Genomic DNA, 21758 nt, shown 5'->3' on the forward strand with positions numbered 1-21758 from the left:
CGTGAACTCGAGCCGTATGCATGGCAAGAAGGTGTTCTACCACAGAGCCATGCAATTGCTTAAAACTAGTTCAGAATGTTATGCGAACGGACGGTGACTGTGCTGTAATTTGAGTTGAGCAAAACCTTCCGACAGGACGCTAGATATGTGTACAAATGTAGCACGCACTGACATTTGTTGAACAGTCGCACATAATTTTATTTCTGCCTCAAGAAAACACTGCGACAGAGGAGCTACAGAAAAAGCTGTTCTAGACAGCGTGACCAAGCCACAGTTTCGAAGTACAAGGCGACAACAAAATGCAGTTCAAAGCGAAACCATATCACATGATCTCATGTAGGGAAAAAAATGCACTGCAAAATGAACTAGAAATATGAGTTATCTATGCTTTCGCGAACACAGTGTAAATTGCTAATTCATAGTAAAGGAAATATACTATTTTTAGTGCACAGAATGTTTGAAAGAAATCAGATAGGTTGAAGCGCTCTGTCCGGTGACTTCTTTCTGAAATGTTCTGCATGCTAAATAAACATGTTGGTTTTCTTTTTAAAATGCAATACCAACCAGCCCAAGTAGCCACTTTTGGTAATAACCGCAATAGCACATCTTAAAGACCATTATGTATCAAATGAAAGAAAAAAAAACTACAGAGGAAAGATAAGGGTGCTATTTGAATTTTTGCCAAACCCAAAATATATTTTCAGACACTATCTGCATCAAATAAAACTCAAACACCGGCAAGCTTTTGCGATGGTATAGTGCGCACCGTCCACTTATCACCATTGACAGGCGCGCACATCCTGTCGGTTGCTCTTCACGTATATGTGTGCCTTACACTGCGATAAGTGGATGGCGCCCACTATACCATCGCGAAGGCTTGCCGCTTTTAGGTTCTATTTGATGCCGATAGTAAATCCTTATACAAGGTAAATTCTTGTATAAGAAGTGTCTTGTGAGTGCAGGCAAACAGCTACTTCTGAGTGTATGTTGTGTAAATTGACCGTTTGTTTTCCACTAGATAAGTAAGATATCCTTTATATAACCTGTTGTGTAATGATGCCAACAGCAAGATGGGTGTTGCCTTGTGCTTGGGAGGATGGTGGCCCTGGCTAGTGCTATGCGGACCAATTTCAGTGGATGGTGCTTAACCCGACGTGACCCCTGTATTGTAAGAGTACGTATGTACTGTTTATAAAATTAGATAACCAGCACTGCAGCCACAATTGACATTTCATCAACATTACGCATGCATAGTTCTTTTTTTTTTTTTTTCAAAACTAGTTTCGAGAGCTGGTGTGGCTCTGCGGTAGAGCACTTGATTGCCACCCAGAATACTTGCGTTTGATTTCTGCTGTAACCCTGATAGTCATTCTTTTGATTCATCGGGTGAAAGGTTTTCTTAACGGTCTCACATTGAAATTACCGGTGTCTATTCTCGCTGCTTCTGAGTAGATGCAACTATCAATCACCTGTGGCACATACCAATGCCTGTGGTATTCGCCCATTGATGGATGGATGGATTAATATGGCTGTACGCTTTAGATTGGGCGGCGGCCAACTCCACTTAGCCGTAGTGCTTAATGAACAAAAACGAACTTTAATGGTGAAGTTAAGCACTGGCGCTTTGCAGTGAAGAGTTCAATTTTCACTCGTGCCTTGATTGTAGCCACCAATCAGATAACCTCTTTCTAGTTGATCCTACCCGCTTAAAGTCTATTTTGCCCTGCCTGTCCCTAAGCTCCAATGCTTTGAAAAACTCTGTGCCATTATCCTGAATTATAGGGTGCAGCCCTTTACAGAACATCATCAAGTGTTCGGCAGTTTCCTCCTCTCCACACACACTGCATACCGTGTCTACCCCTTCGTATTTGGCCCGATATGTTTTGGTTCGCAATACTCCCGTCCTGGCCTCAAACAGTAGAGAACTACCCCGAGTATTATCATAGATCCTTTCCTTGGCAATTTCTTGCCCAGAGATCGAGCGGAGTTACCGGCTGGTGGCCACTGGCTGAAGTGCACCTAGTATGTGGTGCACTTCAGCCAGTGTGTGTATTGCTCCCTGCGTTTTCTGCTAGACACATAAGGCTAGCAAGTGCGTGTATGTCATGCTCGACCTCGAAGGGTGGTTTGTGCCGTTCTGTTCGAGGAAGTTTAAAGGAGTACCGTATCAAAAATTTTGGCCTCTTGTTTTTTTTTTTTTTTGCTGCAATGTGTTTCTGGGGGCCTGTTACAGTTAGTCGTAGCACGACACATTGTTTTCTGCAGTGTCCTACAGATAATTGATTACAGGCTCAGTATTACGACCAGTGCTGACCCGCAGGTCGCGGGTTCGGTTCCCGGCTGCGGCGGCTGCATTTCCGATGGAGGCGGAAATGTTGTAGGCCCGTGTGCTCAGATTTGGGCGCACGTTAAAGAACCCCAGGTGGTCGAAATTTCCGGAGCCCTCCACTATGGCGTCTCTCATAATCATATGGTGGTTTTGGGACGTTAAACCCCACAAATCAATCATCATCAATCAATCAGTATTACGACCAGAGTCGGTTTCGGTTTCAAAAACAATAAGCCACCGAGTGCAACTATCACCCACATAGTGAGTGTAACGCTCGTCCATGTCTGCACACGGAACTGATACGCACTTCTCCGCAGTTTGCATCAAAAAGTTTTTTTTTTTTTTTTCGAACAGGAAATGGGACAGCAATGTCATTAAACACAAAGCTTTCGCCGTGGTCACAGACTCGCGAGAAGCTGCAGAGTCTTCTGGAGCAAACACGACCAAAGAAAAAGCAAGCTATGACGTCGTCATAACTTGCTCCAGCGTGGTCACGTGAGGGAAGTAGGGGGTCTCCAAGGGTTCCCTTTAAGGGTGTTAATAGCGCGATGGAGTTGATCACTCATGAAAGCTTCAAAATTGCTACAAAATACGTTCCAAGCTATGCTCATTGTTGATATTTTACAGATGATATATGCATGTTCACGGTAATTGATCCGCAGGCTATCTTGGCTGTGAAATTTTGTGTCAGTACCCCTTTGACTGCTTGTACCTTTGCCTGGCGCATTCTAGAGAAACATTTGGCCAGCTCGGCTGCATATGCACTGTGCGATAAGATCAGTTCGGGCACTTGCCGAGACTGCTAATGTGAGGGCAAAAGCTGGCTTCACTTTTGTTGGCAAGGTATTACGGGGACTTCCACTCCAGCAATTGCTCAGCATAGCTGCCACGAAGCAGATATTGAGACGGGAGCCGTGTTGAGAGAGGCAACTCTAGCTAATACCAACAGCTACTCTACTTCTACACAAGTGCAATGATACTGTCAGAGGCATCAAACCGAGACTCACCAGTGCTGTTTGCCGCGTGCCTAGGTGGAGAAATAAAGAAAGGATGGGGATTAATGAACAGTATCTCTACAATCTAAGATTTGCAGATGATGTAGTGCTCTTCAGCAATGGAAGTGACAAATATAATTATTGTCTTAGACTGCTGAAGACAAAGGTATGGGTTAACAGCCTGGCAAAAAAAAAAAGTGTGATTGACAGCCAACCTCTGGAGAAGAGCATGTATGCCTAGATCAATTACCAAAAGAAACTTCACCAAAGCATAAGGCTGCTGTCCCTAAAATGTAAAGTACATGTTCAGTGTATATTTACTGTTCTAACTTAGTATACGGTGTGGGGAAGCAACCATGGTTCCTTTCCCTCTTATAGCAGCCTAGTTGCAAGGACATGTCTGTCCCTCTTTCGAAGGGACCGGTCATCCCACAACCGGCGCACGCTATTCCTTTTCCTTAGCGAGGGAACGAACCCTCGTTGGGGAAAGGGACACTGGCAGGTTGAGATAAATGAGCGTGCCGACAGCAGTCTCTTGCGCCGGCCACCAGACAGAGAACCCCCGGATACCCCTGCGAGCCAAGAAATTCAGCTACCAAAAGCATAAGCGTCTACCCTTTATTACCTTAGTAGGGTGAACAGTCCCTCTACGCAACATTTATGCCTTATTGCTAACATAGCAATAAAAGTTTGTTATATTGGCCTAGCCTGTTGCCTTATTCGCTTGGACCCGTGTAGCTGTGATGACTCGAACTACAAGAAGGGGACACTAATCGTGCACGGTACGACAGTGTACGGCAGGAGCATTAGCTAGGATTCTGCACTAGCCGTGCATAGGGCGGACCCTCTTCAACGGCAGGTGTAACATCAAGAGATCGGAAAGCAGTAGAACTAGTCAGAGAAAAAACAGAGGTGGCTGATGTTGAGCATAAGGGTGTCATGGGACTGGTGGTCATGCAGTGAACCAGAGAGACGAAGGGAAAAGAATCCGAAAATGGAATTACGAAGTTTGCACTGAGCTAGCTTGCACAGGATGGGGTAAAATCACTGGGAGAGGAGTGGACATGAAGATGCAGTCAGGAACCAACATTTTTCATTAATTATCAGCAATTCATGGCTAGAGAAAAGGCCTCAAATTGATGGCATCGTGCCATCAGCAGAGCTTCTTGTGCTTTTTGAAAGTGGCCCACACTGTCTTGAGTTCAGTGGGTGAGAGCTGAGCCCTGCTGTAGGGTCGGTGCATGCCGTCTGGGCAGCTATAGCTGCATGACCAGTTGCGGGGCTCGTGGATGCGCCGCAGTGAGAGTGCCGCCAGCCAGATGCCCATGGAGACGTCCTCGCCCTGATAGCAGTGCAGGTAGTCCTTGTTCCTGGCCAGCCAGAGGACGACGTCTCTCGAGAGCACATACGCTGCACCACATGCAAACGCAGGGTAGATGGGTGCACTGCAAGAGCAGCACAGGTTTTTCAGCCCCTCTGCTACCATACATAGCATACCTAGGCCACTTACCTGTACTTGTGCTCAGCCCACTTGCCATAGCGAATCACTGGCCAATTGTGCCTGAAGTGACTCCACCAAATGTTTTGCTGCTGCGGCTGCTGCTTGGGCACACTGTTTCGCAGCCCTTCCAAGTCGACCAAGGAGTCATCATCCGCCTTCACAAGGAAGTCAAATTCAATTGAACGTTGCAGCAAGAAGTCAAAGAAATAGAGCAGCTTGCGTGGCAAATTACGGTACACATCGGTGATGGGCACCAGGGCAATGTCTCGATACCTGCACAGGCAGAATAATTGTTCGACCACTACAAATCTGCATTAGGAACACTTGGTTGAGATGCACAAAAAGCTAGGTTATAGCACAAAATGTGTTGCGCATTATTGAATGTGCTTTGAATTGCAACTGTATGGCTAGTGTCACGAGCATATGGACGATACTGACAGCAGCGTGGTCGCAAGAAGGACAACGGTGTTTATTGGAGCTCAGCTTATAAAGGCACCAGCGAACGCACTTGAGCAGACTGCGCATCACTGACGCGTATTCATGCTGATACAATCGGCACATGTGCCCGATACATCCTTTCTCAATTCATTGGACTCGTTTTATTGGTGAAAGCCAGACACAGCAAGGTCTGATAGTCCACGTTCAAGCATATTACAGTGCGACTCTTCATATGTGTGCTAAAATATACTCAAGCCAGAGAATAACATTTCTATTGAACCTTCGCACACTCTGCTAACATCTTAACACACGCACGCACACACACACACACACAAAAGCGTGCACGTACAACACAATATTTGGTTCATCCACCGAACTTCGCTTGTGTGTGAGTGTACAATATATTGATACATATATTTACTGTGCCCTAATGGCTAAAAAAACTCCAAAGTGTCTGATGACAACGTTGCAACACAGGCAAATGTGCAGGCCAGCCATAACCTTAGAAAGGCCTACTAGCATACTCATCATGTAACTAAAGCTGATAAATAAAATGATGGTGGTCATACCTGATTGATTAATTGATATGTGGGGATTAACGTTACAAAACAAATGCCGTAGTGAAAGGGTCCGGAAATTTCGACCACCCGGGGTTCTTTAACGTGCACCCAAATCTGAGCACACGGGTCTACAGCATTTTCGCTTCCTTCGAAAATGCCGCCGCAGCCGGGATTCGATCGCGCGATTTGGTGTTCATAAACCTAAAGCAGCCTAAGCCTAAAGCTGTAGTGAGCACAATTTTTATTGTTCAGCAGTGTGGAAAACAGCACTAGAATGAGGAACATAAAGCTGAAACAAATTTAACCCTTTCGGCCCTGGCGGTGTCAATGGACACCACACGAGAAATGGTACCGCCACGCCGAGAAATCGAAACAAAAACTCGCAATTTTTTGCCCAATGTGAAGTCTCGGCCCACCTACTGCCATGGACATCAGTATTCTCGTGTTTTCTCGAACACCGAATTCACAACGAAGAAGAAGCAGCGGCGACATCATGGCGAAAGCGGAGCCGGGTGAGTTCCGATTTTCTGCAATTGTAGCTACGTAATTCTTTTGAATTATGCGCCCAGTTTTTTGTATGTTGTGCCTTAGTAATACGTTAGTTGGAAGACGTTTGAGTTTTTTTGTTTGCACGTGCAGCATTTTTGCAGTGGCATGCTTTTGTCATGTACGATTTTGACACCATCAGCGCTCAACGGTTGCAAATGGCGGTGTCCGAGTCGATTGTGGTGCGTGTTTTAGACAAGCGATATCTGAACGAATGCTGACGTGGTATGTTAATTAACCTGTTTTTCTATGTTCGCAGGTGCGGGTATACCTGTGACTTTGTTTTATTCGTGTCACCGAACCCGTTACACACGGCTAAAAGCAGCAACGGACGCGCTGTTTGAGGAGCTCGACAACGGCAACCTATCCGACATACGACGGGGCATTCGATGAATCAGATGACGAAAGTGCGGTGCCTTGTGCTCCTGAAGAAGATCCAGTGGAGAGCGACACTGAAAGCTCCGACGACGAGTGTGCACTGAACACATCTGGCGGCTGGAGACGAAAATTATTCAAGGCGCCAGACTCAACTTACAAAGGCGATGTCCACGAAGCATCGGAACTCAGAGAGTTGCAGTCCCTCTACGAATATTTCAAAGGGTATGTGCCAAATCGTGTATTTCTGGAGCTGGCTGAAAAAACAAACCGGTACTCAGTGTTTCACGAAGGAAGCTCCATCAACGCCAACGAGGCAGAGATAAGGCGTCTAGTCGCACTACATCTTACAATGGGTGTTCTCCATTACCCGAGGCTCAGGCTCTACTGGAAGCCAAGCATGAGGTGCGATATCGTGGGGTCTGCAGGAATGTCGCGCAATCGCTTCGAAAAGTTGCGAAATAACCTGCACTATGTGGATGTGAATTACCCTGACGCTACTGACCGTCTCTGGAAAGTAAGGCCATTGCTTGATATCTTCCAAAGAAAGTGCAAGTCACTTGTAGCAGAGGAGCGCCTCTGCATAGATGAACAGATGATGCCCTTCAAAGGACACCTCAACATCAAGCAATATGTCAAAGAAAAGCCAAACCCATGGGGCATCAAAATATTTATGCTCTGCGGCGAATCTGACCTTGTATATGACTTTCTGCCCTATCAGGGGTCCACAACAAAGATCGAAGACCACACCAAATAGCAGTATGGTGTTACAGGCACAATAGTGCTGCGTTTACCTAACCGAATTCCATCTGGTGTGGGACACAAGCTTTTTTTTGACAACTGCTTTACGTCCCTGCCACTGCTCCGTGAAATTCTGGGTAAAAAAATATTTGCTGCCGGCACTATAAAATCGAACAGGTGTGAAAAGTGCCCCTTGAAGACTGAAAAAGAACTGAAAAAAAGCGGCCGCGGTTCTTCAGCCTTTCTCGCTATCCTTCGCAAGTTATGCGAAATGGCATGCACGTAGGGCACTACAGCAACCTTGGCTGCCTTAGTGGTGGCTGTCTGGTCTCCGACGTTTGCCCTTCCTTTCCTGCTTATATTTTCGGTGACGGTGAAAGGTTTTATCGGTCTACTGTTACTGTATAAATAGCATGTGTGATCGCAAATAAAACATTAGTTGCAAGTTAGCGCTGTGTGTGTCTCTCTTTTTGTGTCCTGGTCGTGATGCGCTATACCCTTATAAATGATGAACTGCAACCAACTAGCCCAGGAACGTGCCTTAGCAAATGTACTCTCGCTGCTTATGTGACATATTTAGGTGTATTTAAATATACTGTACCTCTGTTATGGCTTTTATTGCGAACAAGGTCCTTCCCATATCAGGTGCTGGAACGTCAGTAGACTTTGTGTTTTATGGGTCGGTGTATCCTTTCGTGTTTATGCTAAAAGCAAGAGTAATGCACCGTCTATTTTTCACATGCTTTTTAGCAGCTCACTGTAGTTGCAGCTGAAAGAGCGACTCCTTAAGCTTTGATCAATGGTAATGCTTACTTTTGTGACGGTCGCACAGACAGGTTTTTTAGAAATTCCCTGACCTTCCCATGACTTTCAGAAGGGTCCAAATTCTCTGACTTTTCCAGGTTGGTAGACACCCTGCTCGTACTAAAAGCGCTCGAAGGATGATATACATAGGTAGGTCATTACGTTTACAGTCAGATCATTTCATTACCTTACCAAATACCATTTTATCGAGTGCAATTCCAAAAGCGTCTTCTGAAAAAAAATTGTTGTTTGACGCCCCCTAGCTTAGTCGGCGCCCAACCAAAAACTCTCATAAGCAGGGAGGAAAACTTTTGGCAAAGAAAATAAACTACCAGGACGGGTTTAGAACTTTGAGAAACATGTGGAAATGTTTTAAGCCATTATCGTGATGGTCGGGAAAACCTAGATGATTTGGCATGGAATGACCCTACGGAGAAAAAGGTTCGTGAGGGGACGGGTACGTGTATGGTGCGCTGTGCCGCCCCTGGTTATGCCACTGGTCAACACGCTGTCTGAAGCAAAGCACGAGAATATGCACTCCTTGAGCTTCACAGCTGTTGAGAAAATGTAAGCTTTCAAGTGCCCTGAGGCACACTATTATTTTACTAGCGGCTGGGTCAAGATCTTAACGAACAAGATCTTAACAAGTGGCTCCAGGAAAGAAAAGCGGTCCTGTTGGGGAGCAGAGTGGACTACCTAACAAAGTTAATGAAGATCACAAGCTTACGAGATTTCTAGATGGCTGCAAACCAGGCTCATTTTTGTCCATACAGCATCTGTCTTAAGGCTGGCCAGGGTCGTTATCGTCCATTGGGTTTTTGTCTTCTCGCAGGAGCTCGCCTTCCACTGACTCTTGTAGTGTGCACATATCCCAAACGATTACGGTCACTAGCGTGGGTCCGATCTTAACGAGCCACAGGGCACGCGTTAACCGTCATCGTGGCAAGGACACGGTACTGCTCAAGGTCGCAACACTTTATTGTCTACGGTAACACCAAAACCCAGTACAGTCCCCGTTGCAACAGGGGCAGCGGGAATGCAAATAGGCTTATCCATGCCCCGGGCAAGAAGTACTACACAGGGTGCCGTAAGCACGTCTTCGTGGGCAAAAGTGACTCATGGGGACACCGGGACAAAAAAGCCTGATCGCTCGAGCAAGAGCGAAAAAAAAAACACCACTCGTATTGGCTTCCAAGAAGTACGGGCCGGCGTAGTATGATCATGCACTAGGACACAGCACCACTCTTCGGCCTAGCATTCGAAGAGTTGGGGGGGCGACGACAAAAGGTAAGTGTTCGCCGCGGGTGCAAGGTGCCGTAGGCGAAGTCTAAACGAGCCCCAAACAAAGCAAGCCATTGGACGGAAAAGAAATGCGTGCTTACCCCATTTCGTCCCGCAGGGATTTTTCCTCACAACCCGACGCATGCGCACAAAACGTCCGGAGGGACTTTGCGCACGGCGCCACAGTCGACATCCGCTACCTAGTGAGAGGGGTTAATACTTACTCCCGCTCTCCCAGCACGGCAGAGGAGAGGAGAGTCCCGCTACCTGTTGAGAGGGGTTAATACTTATTCTCGCTCTCTCAGCACGGCAGATGGCGGAGGAGAGTCATGTCAGGACATGAAAACGCAGAAAGAGGTGGCAAAGCCCGCGCAAAGGCAGCGGGCTAGCCTCGATTCCCACACTCTGTGACTGCAGCCACTGCCGCTTCAGCCTAGTCTTTTAGTAGGCGCCTAGTCTTTTAGTCATCGCAGTATGCACGGGCTTCGTGAAGCGTGGTGCATCCGAGCAGAAACGTCAGTGCTTAATCGAAACTCGTCTGGTCCCACAGCAATTTCTTATGCAGTGTTCCAGGATTTTGATTTATCAATGAAAGGCTTTCGAGCTCACCTGATTTGAAGTGGGCGCTGCAAACTCGGATCTTAGCATGGCCGATGCCGAGATTCGTGCGCCTGATAAGTGCCAGCCACAAACTAAGCCGCTTCGCGTTCTCGTGTGATCACACTGATTGAGGACGATATTTGGCAAGTGGAAGAAAGTTGTGTTTGAAGATTCCTGTCCCTTCTTCATTTTGCTGCAGTTGTGGTACCTAAATATAGTGTCAAGCCCCATGAAGAGTGATCACAGAAATGCTGTCATAAGTAATTAAGTGCTTTCACTGCCGCGGGGCATCCCTCAAGATGGAGGAGTGGAATCCCCAATCATGATGTAGGCGCAAGGCATGTTTACACTAGAAATACATAAAATAGAAACCCTCACAGTAAGAAATTAAGGTTTAATCAACACGACAATGGCAATAGCATTAAAGGTGGTAGGCCACTTTCAAAAGTAAAATTTTTTTCGCGAGATAGTTTTTTTATTTTTGTTTTTTCTACATGCTTGAACATTTTAAAATATGTAGCAACAAAAATGATCCTCATATCATCATTAGTTTGCGAGTTACAGCTAGATTTCTATACCCCATGATCGTATACCTAAACCACAAGTTGTTAGTTACGAAAGTAAGTGTTTTTCGTCTATATTAATAATATCCAAAATACTTCATGAATTTCATGTTGACTGTTACTTAAGAGGATGTCATTATATATAAGTTTGTGCTTCTAATTGTTTTTGAATCTCTAAAATCGGCTGCAACGGAGACGCAAGATGCTTGTGGTATGTTTGTTGTTCACCTTGGCTGGGCTACGCCAGGCATCGTTCTCCATTTCTTCCACCTGTCAATGCTGCAACGTGTGTGTTCTTAGGCCACCTGGACCATATTCAGACCAGCATAGCTAAGTGCAGAACTCAGAAGACAAGGAAGCGCAAGTTTGGTGGAAATTCCTACACGACAACGAGGCTGCCTCCTGACACGGGCGCGGCCGTTTCGGTGACCATGAGGAAGCTTGTGGACATTACGAAAACGTACGAGGCTCTGCTGGAGAATTCTTCGCTCCAAAGGGAACAAGCTTGTGGACATTGACATTCTTTCTTCGGTGTTTTCATCACTGACATGCCCTGGATGCATGAACCCAACGCTGAAGCTCCAGGAACACTCTCACCAAGGGATATGCTCAACCTTGTGGGGGTGCTGACACCCCACCCCTGTAAAGTTGTCTGCGCCGCGTGGCGCACGTGTCTCGCCCCAAGGCTTTATTTTGGTGGTGACCACCGCCAGGCGATAGATGGCGTTGTGTTCGCTTTGAGTACCACTGTTGGTAGAGTGGTAGCGCCGGTGGTGGCCCCTGGCGGAAGGCAGGCCTTGGTGGTGGGCGAGCGTTGAGCGAGCCTCTTCTGCGCGTGGCGGCTGCTGCGAACGGTTGTCTGTAGCGTGGGCCCCTGGTGTTCGGCACCGCGGGCTTCGCGCCGGGGTCCCACGTGGAAAGTCAGGCGTTTGGCGACGCCGCCTTGGGTATGTGTTAGTGTGTTCGGTGTGTTAGTGTGTGCTTATGTTATTGTGCGTTTAGTGTGTTACTGCGTTATGTTGTTTGTATGGTAGCGTGTTAATTGAAGTTTGTGTATCATTTGGTGGACGATATCGTCGTCTAAATTAGTTAATAAATCTATGTATGTGGTGTGCTTTGTACCGACCGCGTCTGCTTTGTCCGTTCACTCCAAGAGCGTAGCGTGGCGAGGCGCGCGTTTGCCTTGCGGAGACCCCACAACCTGTGCGGTAGTGTCTTCTGACTGTGGGTTCGAGCGTCGATTTGATACGTCTAGAAAGGTGGGACATGCTAATGCAAATAATGTTCGTCTTGTTTACGCGATGCGCCAGTTACGAAAAAAGCATGCAGACGCAGAAACGTTTGTTAGAGTCATAAACATACACGCTCCTTCTTGTCACTCTGCCTACCACAAATTATCGTCTCGGCTTTCTGCAGCGGCAAGAGAAGAGGCGTCAAAATCTATGGCTGATGCTGCTGTGGAATTTCGTTGTGTGGTGTTTCAGGTGATGACACATTGCACAAGCGTAACCATTAATCTTTGAACGGATGTGTGTCTGTAGTTTCTGTTGACACGGGAAAAGTCATTGATGTAAGGCCCTTTCTAGATCGTGTAAGTCTTGTTGGTAATTCCAAGAACTATGCCGCGATGAAAGGCGTGTATGGAAAGGAGAGTGTCCAGAAACGGGAATGCATTAGGCATGTCTAGAAGCGTGTTGGCTGCCGCCTCAGAAAACTGAAAAAGGCAGTGCGTTGTCTTGTGGGGGTACAGGAAAGCTCACTGATGCTCTCATTGACCGCCTGCAAAACTATTATGGCATTGCCATAAGGGCTAATGTGGGGAACCTTTCTGCAATAAAAAAAGCTACCCTTGCTAGTCTTTTTCATTGCAGCTCTACCGACAAGCAGCCGAGACATGGCCTGTGTCCACTTGGACCAAACGGCTGGTGTGGGTACAGAAGGGTTGAAGCACTCGGCCAAGGAAGGTATGTGCACAAAGGAGGACTTCCGAATAATGAGCTCAGCAAGGTTAAAACTGTGCAGCGATTTGTGCTCGGATGAACTTCTGATGAAGTGTTTGCATGGAAGGACACAAGATTCAAATGAGTGCTTCAATGGTGTGACATGGGAGCGGGCTCCCTAAGAGGTCTACGTAAGCTTGCTTACAGCAATATTTGCCTTGCGTGATACTGTGGCACACTTCAATAATGACAGTGTAAGCCCCCAAGACATCCTGAGGCAAGCTGGCATAGAGCCAGTGTACTACACGACAAAAGCTTGCATTGCCAGAGACCACAAGCGCATGCAGAATGTCAAACGCAAGTTAGCGGATGGAACGAAACGGGCCAGAAAGAAAAGAAGAGCAGCCACACAAAGGAAAGGAGACCATAATGCTATTGAAGAAGGACCCACCTATGAATCTGGTGCATTTCAGGACTTTGTGCAATGTTTCTAACACCATGTGCCCACTCTGAAATCTTTGTTGACGTTTTCCTCAAAATAAAAATTTGCTCGGAATCATGTGACACCAACTTTCATAACTTTTTTCTCAGCGCATGCTTTGAACTGAAATTTTGTACAATGTTTCACCACTTATATATCTGTGAAGTGAACTAGGAAAAGAAAATTTATCGATTAGTTTTGAATTCACAGCTGATATTGCAAACAAGTTCAACCTAAATTGGGACTCTTTTTTTGTCTTTTGGAGTTTTTTTAACATAACTTCCTTATTAATATTATTCATCCTAGTTCACTGCATAACTCCAATCTTTGGTTACAGAAATGCCAAAACTTTACTGAATTCAGGCACCCGTTAGTCACTTATCATGACTGGTGTAACTACCACTTTTCATTAAATTTTTGACAAAAATGGGCACCTAAAAAAGAAAGAATATTTTTCACTCTAAATGCCTAGGCAAGGTAAATGAGACAGGCTTGTTCTGACAAAGTAGTTATTTTAATCCTGGCTCCTCCGGTTAATTTTTTTTGTTTTTTGGGGGCGGCCTACCACCTTAGGATATGTTGAATTATTAGTTGTGTACATGCCACGTATTTGTTAACAAGACACATTTTCTTTTTCCCCGATTTATCCACTCCTGGCAGCACACATGGAACAGACCTTTTGAAGCCCATGCTCTATTTTGTGTATGTGATGTCACTTGATCTGCTCAGTCCAATAGCACACCTGTTTGTTGTTGGGCAATATCAACCGGCGTCAAAAACAGAGGCAGTGACCATGTATGACTTGTCGGAGGAGGTGGTCCCAACATAGTTGCCTACAATGACAGCACTTGTCTGGCGACGGGTTTCCTCGGTGTCAGACGAGGGGGCAGTTTCAGCGCGAGCGAACCCACCTGCGAGCCTCGCTGTCCAGCCGGCGCTGCTCTTCGTCCACCAACTGGTCCCAGACGGCCTGGCGCGTCTCGGCGTCGTCCAGGTGGTCCAGCAGGCTGGGTAGCGAGTCGGATACGACCAGGTGGACGCCGACGCCCGACACAGCGCCGGCCGTCCACGCTACGCTGTTCCTGTCCTCATGGTCCACGTACAGCCTCTCGAAGGTGACCAGGCCAGAGCCGTTGTTCCAGGCCAGTGGCGCCGAGCACGTCTCGCCCACGATCTCGCCAGACAGGCTGAGCACCCCTTCGAAGTTCCTGGCCAGCACGAGCCGGTCCACGCTGCGGTAGTAGTAGCCGCTCTGCTCGGCGCCCGTCTCGGCGCTGACCACCACCCTGCGCAGTATCTCGCGCGTGTTCGCGTCGATGAGAGCCACGGTGACGCCCGTGCTGCCGCTCAGGATGTCGCCGAGCACGCCCAGCCGCGACACGGACAGCGGGTGGTGCACTTGGAAGGCGAATCCCGTGTAGAGCGGTCGCTTGCGAGGAAAGCAGTCACGCGCCTGCGCCGCGGTCGCGTAGAAGTCCAGGTTCTCGTTGATGGCTGTCACGTTGGGCTCCCATCGCTGGCACACGTACGGATCGACGCGGTCCTCGGGCGGCACACGGCAGCCATCGCGGCCGACCACGAAGAAAGACTTGACGCGCGAGGCGCCGCTCAGCCATGTTTCGCGTGCGGCCGCGCGCCTCTCGAAGTTCTCCCGAGCTGAGAGCACGGCAACCAGAAGCACGGTGCGACGCGTGAAGTAGGCGTACAGCAGCGCCTGCACCACGATCGCCACGCACAGCCAGCCGACCGCGCGAGGGTTCATAGTGGCCGCCAACTGGACCGCACCACCACTCAAAACAACGCACCCTCGACTGCCGACACACGCTCTTTTTGAGAAAAAAACACAAAACAAATTAGCCAGCGCTTTCTTTTCTTGTACTGCACGTCGCTTATTTGCTTAATTTGACCCCGTTGCAAATGCTAGGTCTGCAGCTCAAAAACATGGCGGCTCCAAGGGTGCGACCGTGGATGTGCCTTCCGAGTGAGGTTACGTTTGCTAAATACCTCGGTACTTGTTCGCTCCCGATGGCTGTCATATTTCCCCAATCGTAAGGGAGATGTAGGCAGCCGTAAACTGTCGCATTAGTTCTCGAATTCGCTACCACATTGTGTCTTCGCCGTGTCTCGCCCAATACTATTAAGTTCAGTAGAAATTGGTTTCGCTCGTAATGTGGTACACGTGCAGTAAAATGTGTGCGCGCATTGTCATGGTTCAAATTTTCGTTCCGCAGTTATTTGAGAGAGCCGCCGCGCCTGTGTTGAGGGACGACCTTGTCCTGGAGGGTACGCCAGAAGCCTCGCATTGACCTGTTTTTATTGCGTATTGTACATTTTATTCATATACAAATTGGATCCCAGAGCCCAATCAAGGGCAAGGGTCTGTTTTTTTTTCTTCAGTAGTAGTTACATTGAGCTACCGAACAAATAGGTCATCCCCGGTGCAAAGCATTACAATAGCTTCATATATAATAGATACATAGAAACACAACACCAAATCCAAGTCATATTTATAAGTACAAACAATACCCTCGTAAGTTTTGTACTATGATTTGAAGGTACAAAGTGAAGAGTTAGAGAGTGCTGGTGCTATATAAGAAAATAATATAGTTTGTCCTCATGCAGGGTATACATCATGGTGTAGATAAGGTGGAATGTAATGAATAAGTGGACTTTGATATCTCACTACGCCAATGGCTGTAGGTTGTATGTCTAGCATGCATATGAAACTGCTCATGGTTCTGTCTTTGGCATGAAAAAAAAAAGAGCACCTAGTGCTCTGTTCTGTGCTATTGCGAGGGGTTTAGTGCATATGATGGGTGAAATAATGATATAGTCGGGAGGATTGGGACACTTTCATCATTACATATTGTCGCTAGGTGAAAATAACAGAGTACAGGACGACGGTGCGACCAGAAAAACGAGGTCTGTATTAACAGAACAAAAGAGCAGCCACTTCGACTTCTTCTTTCTCAGAGGAATCGTGGGTGCTGTCCACGCTCATCACTTCGTCGTCCTCTGTCTTCTTGCCCGGCCTTTAGCCGTGACATTAGCCTCCCATTCAAGAAAGCATCGTCCCGATGCTTTATAATCAAAGCGGTTTGTACTCGTTGGAAACGCATGAGTTCATTCGGCGAAATAAGGCTTCATGCGTACCACGTGCACAACTTCTGGAGCATACCTTCGACGCCTTGAAGAGTGCGCAGTATCAGGAACAACCTCATAATTAATGTCACTGAGACGTCGCAGAACTTTATAGGGACCGAAGTACCGTCTTAACAGTTTTTCTGAGAGGCCACGGCGCCGAATAGGTGTCCATATCCAAACTTTCTCTCCTGGCTCGTAGGAGACTGGTCGGTGACGAAGGTTGTACCGTCTTGCATCGTTCTCCTGCTGGCGACTAATACGTAGGCGTGCGAGTTGTCGGGCTTCTTCGGCCAGCTGAGTGATATAATCAGCATCCGTTTCAGCGTCTTCGCACTCGTGCGGCAGCATAGCATCCAGCATAGTGGTGACTTCACGACCATGAAGAAGGCGGAATGGCGTTGTTCTTGTTGTTTCTTGATAAGCCGTGTTATAGGCGAACGTGACATACGGCAAGATCTCATCCCAGTTTTTATGCTCCACATCGACGTACATGCAGAGCATATCCGCTAGTGTCTTGTTGAGACGTTCCGTAAGACCATTCGCTTGCGGATGATACGCCGTTGTTCGCCGGTGGGATGTGCCACTAAGTCTTAAAACTGTCTGTAATATTTCGGCTGCGAATGCAGTTCCCCTGTCAGTTATTACCACTGATGGAGCACCATGCCTCAGCACCACATTCTCTACGAAAAATCGGGCTGCTTCACGTGCCGTGCCCCTCTCCAAAGCCTTGGTTTCGGCGTAACGAGTGAGGTAGTCGGTGGCTACTATAATCCATCTGCGACCTGCTGATGAGGTTGGAAATGGGCCCAAAAGATCCATTCCGACTTGAGCGAATGGAGTAGCAGGCACGTCAATAGGATGGAGGAGGCCTGCTGGTCTGACGGGTGGAAATTTTCTGCGCTGGCAATCAAGGCACGTCCGAACATAGTGTTGAACGGTTGCCGTCAGTCGTGGCCAGTAGTATTTCTGCCTCACTCTGTACAACGTACGCATGTAACCCAGGTGGCCGGATGTTGGTTCATCGTGGCATGCCTGTAATACTTCGCTTCTTAGAGATGTTGGGACGACGAGTAAGTAGTCGTTTCCGTGTGGCGTGAAGTTCATCTTATACAGGACGTCGTTGCGCAAGCAAAATGACGAAAACCCTCTCGCAAACAGTCTAGGTACAGCTGAAGTGCGACCCTCTAAAAAACGTATTATGGGTTCTAGTTCGGGGTCGTCTCGTTGCAGCTGTGCGACAGTTGCCGTGTTTACAACTCCGACAAAGGCTGTATCGTCGTCATCTGCCGTCGCAGGTTCGTATGGCGCACGAGAAAGGCAATCAGCGTCTGAATGTCGCTTCCCCGATCTGTAGACCACCGTCATGTCAAATTCTTGAAGCTTCAGGCTCCAGCGCGCCAACCGTCCTAAAGGGTCTCTTAAATTTGTCAGCCAGCAGAGGGAGTGATGGTCGCTGACAACATTAAAAGGACGACCATACAGGTATGGGCGGAATTTTATAACCGCCCACACCACCGCAAGGCACTCTTTTTCCGTAGTGGAATAATTTTCTTCCGCACGTGAAAGAGTTCTGCTCGCGTAAGCAATTACTCGTTCGGCGCCATCCTGCCACTGCACGAGTACAGCTCCTAAGCCGACATTGCTAGCGTCGGTGTGCACTGTTGTCGGTGCGTCATCATCAAAGTGTGCGAGGACTGGTGGCTTCTGAAGGCGTTGCCGCAGCTCATCGAATGATTTTTGCTGCTCTTCATTCAATACGAATGCGACGTCTTCTCTGGTAAGGCGAGTCAACGGCGAGGCAATGCGCGAGAAGTTCTCAATGAAGCGTCGGTAGTAAGCACACAGTCCTAAAAACCGTCTGACGGCCTTTTTGTCAGTTGGCGCTGGAAAATTCGTAACGGCAGCTATTTTTTCAGGGTCAGGCCGCACACCTTCACTGCTGACAAGATGCCCCAGGAACAGAAGCTCTTCGAAGCCGAAATGGCATTTTTCCGGCTTAAGTGTTAGTCCGGCGGAACGGATAGCTTGAAATACTGAGTGCAGTCGCCTGACGTGTTCGTCGAATGTGGCAGAAAATACGATGACGTCATCTAAATACACTAAGCACGTCTGCCACTTGAGGCCTGATAGTACGGTGTCCATTAGCCGCTGAAACGTTGCCGGTGCTGAGCACAAGCCAAATGGAAGTACCTTAAATTCAAAAAGGCCATCAGGTGTCACGAAAGCTGTTTTTTCCCGGTCTCTTTCATCGACTTCTATCTGCCAATACCCACTCCTTAGATCCATCGACGAGAAATAACGCGCGTGCCGTAGTCGATCGAGTGAATCGTCGATACGTGGAAGTGGGTAGACGTCTTTTTTTGTCACCTGATTCAGCTTGCGGTAATCCACGCAGAAACGTAAGGTGCCGTCTTTTTTCTTCACTAATACAACCGGCGAAGCCCAAGGGCTTTTCGACGGCTGAATAACGTCGTCTTCAAGCATCTGTCGCACCTGCTTTTCGATGGCTTCACGTTCTCGCGGAGCTACCCGGTACGGGTTTTGCCTGATGGGTCTGGTCACGTCGTTCGTTATAATTCGATGTTTTGTCAGCGGCGTTTGACGGACCCTGGAAATCGAAGAGAAACAATCTTCAAACTTGTTAATAAGCGCATGATACTTTGCTTCTGCGCCGGCAGCAAACTTGGGCCAATATCAACAGATAGAGGTGCAGGGGTGAGATCAGTTGAATTATCTTTTTCAAGAGTTAGGCAGTCTGTCATCTCGGCGAGCTCTTCCACGTACGCGACTGCCATGCCCCTCGTTAGATGTCGGCGTTCAGAGCTGAAGTTCGTAATGAGGACGTGCGTGTGTCCGCATTTTATGCTTACGACGCCTCTTGCGATAGATAAACCATGGCTGAATAGCAGTGTTGGAATTCGCTCGGCGATGTTTTCAGAATCGCTCGACGTGTCACATGTCACAGCCACGAGTGCACTCGACCGCGGTGGGATGGTCACGTCGTCTTCGAAGACACGCAAGGGCTGACGTCGCTGGTCTGTACAGGGCACATTCGAAACTTGATCTGGGGCCGTCCAAAACGTAACCGATCTCTCAGGAATGTTGATAATGGCACCGTATTCCCGCAAGAAGTCCATGCCCAAGATCAGGTCTTTGCAGCACTCCGGTAAAATTACGAAAGTAGCGACGAAATCTGAACTGCCGATATTAATTCGAGCTGTACATTTGCCTGTCGGCGTCACCAATTGACCCCCTGCGGTTCTAATGTTTGGTCCCGTCCATATTGTTCTTACTTTCTTTAGGCAGTCGGCGAGTTTACGGCTGATAATAGAGAAGTCCGCACCAGTATCTACCAGTGCTGTTATTGGGCGTCCGTCTATACAAATGTCTAGATTGGCGCTTACGATTTCCGTTGATGTCGGTGACGTCGTATCGTCCTTGGTATCGTGCGTCGTACGATCCGTGGTATCATTCGTCATATCACGTCGTAGAGAAGATGTTGGGGGCATCTCGACGGGCGGCAACCTTCCCCCCAAAGGTCGCAGCTGTTAGTTTCCCCGACGAGGGCTAGGAGATCTGCCCCGGACCACCTCGGAGTACCTGCGCTGCGGCGGCGAGTTCGGTGCAGGTGAAGGAGAGCAGGGTCGACGATACGGCACTTCGGGTTGCTGTGCTTGCGGGCCTGCACTGCTGTCACGGCGGTTATCGAAATAGGCACGAGGGGAGGTTTGTAGAAAGTTTTGATGTCTACGGTCACGGTACGGGCAATGGCGAAAAATATGGCCGGCTTCTCCGCAATGAAAGCAAAGTGGTCGACGGTCGACGGTGCGCCACAAGTCCGTCTTACGGATGAATGGTCGACTGGTGGGCATACCTTGCGACCAAGATGCAGATGTCGGCGGAGTGTACATTGGCGCCGTTTGCATAGGCACGTTGGACTGTGGATACGGCTGCGGCGGATTGGGAGCTGGGGCCCACGGCTCGTTGTAAGGCCCTTGGCTCACGTCACGATAAGCCAGTGGTGACGAGTTATAGGACACTGGAGTGTGTCGACGGACAGCTGATGCGTAGCTCACAGACCGCTGGTCTGAGGGCGATTCGGGCAACGAAAATGCCTGGCGGAGTTCTTGCCGCACAACTTCTGCAACGCAAGCCATGGTATTTTCTTGCGGAGTCACAAGGAGGTTTCGGATCTCCTCCCGAACGACCTCACGAATGAGTTCGCGCAGAGAACACTCACTGCCGGCACTCAAAGCAGAGAGACTGGGGGATGTTCTGATTGGTTGGTCATGGTATCGGCGCCGTTGCTGCAGTGCTCGCTCGATTGTTGTGGCCTCTTTGACAAATTCGGCTACGCTTGTTGGTGGGTTGCGTAGGAGACCGGCAAATAGCTCTTCCTTGACGCCTCTCATCAAATGTCGGAGTTTTTTACTTTCAAGCATCTCGGGGTCAGCCCGCTGAAATAGGCGGGTCATGTCTTCCGCAAACATGGCGACGCTCTCATTTGGTTTCTGTGTGCGTGCCTCGATGAGCTGCAAAGCAGAATCACAGCGGTCGGTGTTTGCGAATGTCCCGAGAATTTGCTGCCGAAATTCTTCCCACGAAGACAGCGTTGACTCGTGGTTCTCGTACCACGTACGAGCGCTGTCTGCCAGAGCAAAGTAGACGCGCGATAGCTTTTGTTCAGTTGGCCAGCGGTTGGCTTTGGCGACTCGCTCATACTGGGCTAACCAGTCCTCGACGTCTTCATAAACCTCACCGTGGAAGGTCTCAGGAATTAGAGGCTGATCGACAGTAAGCTGTGAAGGCCCTCCGGTAGCCATTTCTCCCGGTACGGTGTGTTGCTGGAGAAGTTCGAGCGGGATCACCTCGGGACTAAGGCCTCGCTGTCGGCGACTGTAGCGGTGGACAGGAGTATCCACTGCAGGAACGGATTGCGGTGGTGGACTCGATGTGCTAGGGCGCGGAGGTGTCCCAAGCATCAGTTGGAGAAGTCCAGCACCTCCACCAATGTCGCTAGGTGAAAATAATAGAGTACAGGACGACGGTGCGACCAGAAAAACGAGGTCTGTATTAACAGAACAAAAGAACAGCCACTTCGACTTCTTCTTTCTCAGAGGAATCGTGGGTGCTGTCCACGCTCATCACTTCGTCGTCCTCTGTCTTCTTGCCCGGCCTTTAGCCGTGACAATAATTAGTTTTGTTGAATTTGAATGCGCAATGATGTTTGACTGGTTATATATAATGAAGATATGAACAAGTTGCAAAACTTGTGAGAAGCGCTGGTTCGTATGGCTTCTGGTGCAGCTGTAAAAAATAATTCGTGATGACTAAAAGCTGTCCGATTCCACCCGCCTCTGTGGGTGAAGTGAGACATCACTTAAAAAGATTAGGACCTATGTAATGCAGTGGTTTCTTCAGCAAACATTGTAAGCGATAGTTCAACATAAAACATTAAAA

The 21758-nt window shown here is 48.3% G+C and overlaps 2 protein-coding genes across 6 annotated transcripts in view; one reads left to right on the top strand and one right to left on the bottom strand.

Annotated features, from left to right (window-relative positions):
- Window positions 1-173: 173 nt before the first annotated feature.
- Window positions 174-15020, bottom strand: LOC119178637 (UDP-GalNAc:beta-1,3-N-acetylgalactosaminyltransferase 2). 2 transcript variants are annotated; one of them, XM_037429866.2, is made up of 3 exons: window positions 14066-15020; window positions 4835-5098; window positions 174-4734 (listed from the first exon to the last, which is right to left on the bottom strand). In XM_037429866.2, exons 1-3 carry the CDS (start codon window positions 14914-14916, stop codon window positions 4581-4583), a joined length of 1269 nt encoding a protein of 422 aa, XP_037285763.2. In that variant the 5' UTR covers window positions 14917-15020; the 3' UTR covers window positions 174-4580. The 2 variants fall into 2 exon arrangements, with proteins under 2 accessions (XP_037285763.2, XP_037285755.2); XM_037429858.2 differs by having other exon boundaries at window positions 174-4769.
- The window catches only part of ND-39 (NADH:ubiquinone oxidoreductase subunit 39), a 179327-nt gene continuing 171798 nt past the window's right edge, over window positions 14230-21758 (top strand). Inside the window, exon 1 of one of the 4 annotated variants that reach the window (XM_075882384.1) lies at window positions 14230-14269. In XM_075882384.1, the coding sequence (XP_075738499.1) occupies window positions 14245-14269 (25 nt within the window). In that variant the 5' untranslated portion in view covers window positions 14230-14244. Of the gene's footprint in view, window positions 14270-15000; window positions 15136-15288; window positions 15438-21758 lie in introns of those variants that run through there. The other 3 variants (XM_037429885.2, XM_037429892.2, XM_037429877.2) reach the window with 3 other exon arrangements.

Source organism: Rhipicephalus microplus, chromosome 2 (genome assembly GCF_043290135.1).
Source record: "Rhipicephalus microplus isolate Deutch F79 chromosome 2, USDA_Rmic, whole genome shotgun sequence".
NCBI classification, from domain to species: Eukaryota; Metazoa; Arthropoda; class Arachnida; order Ixodida; family Ixodidae; genus Rhipicephalus; species Rhipicephalus microplus.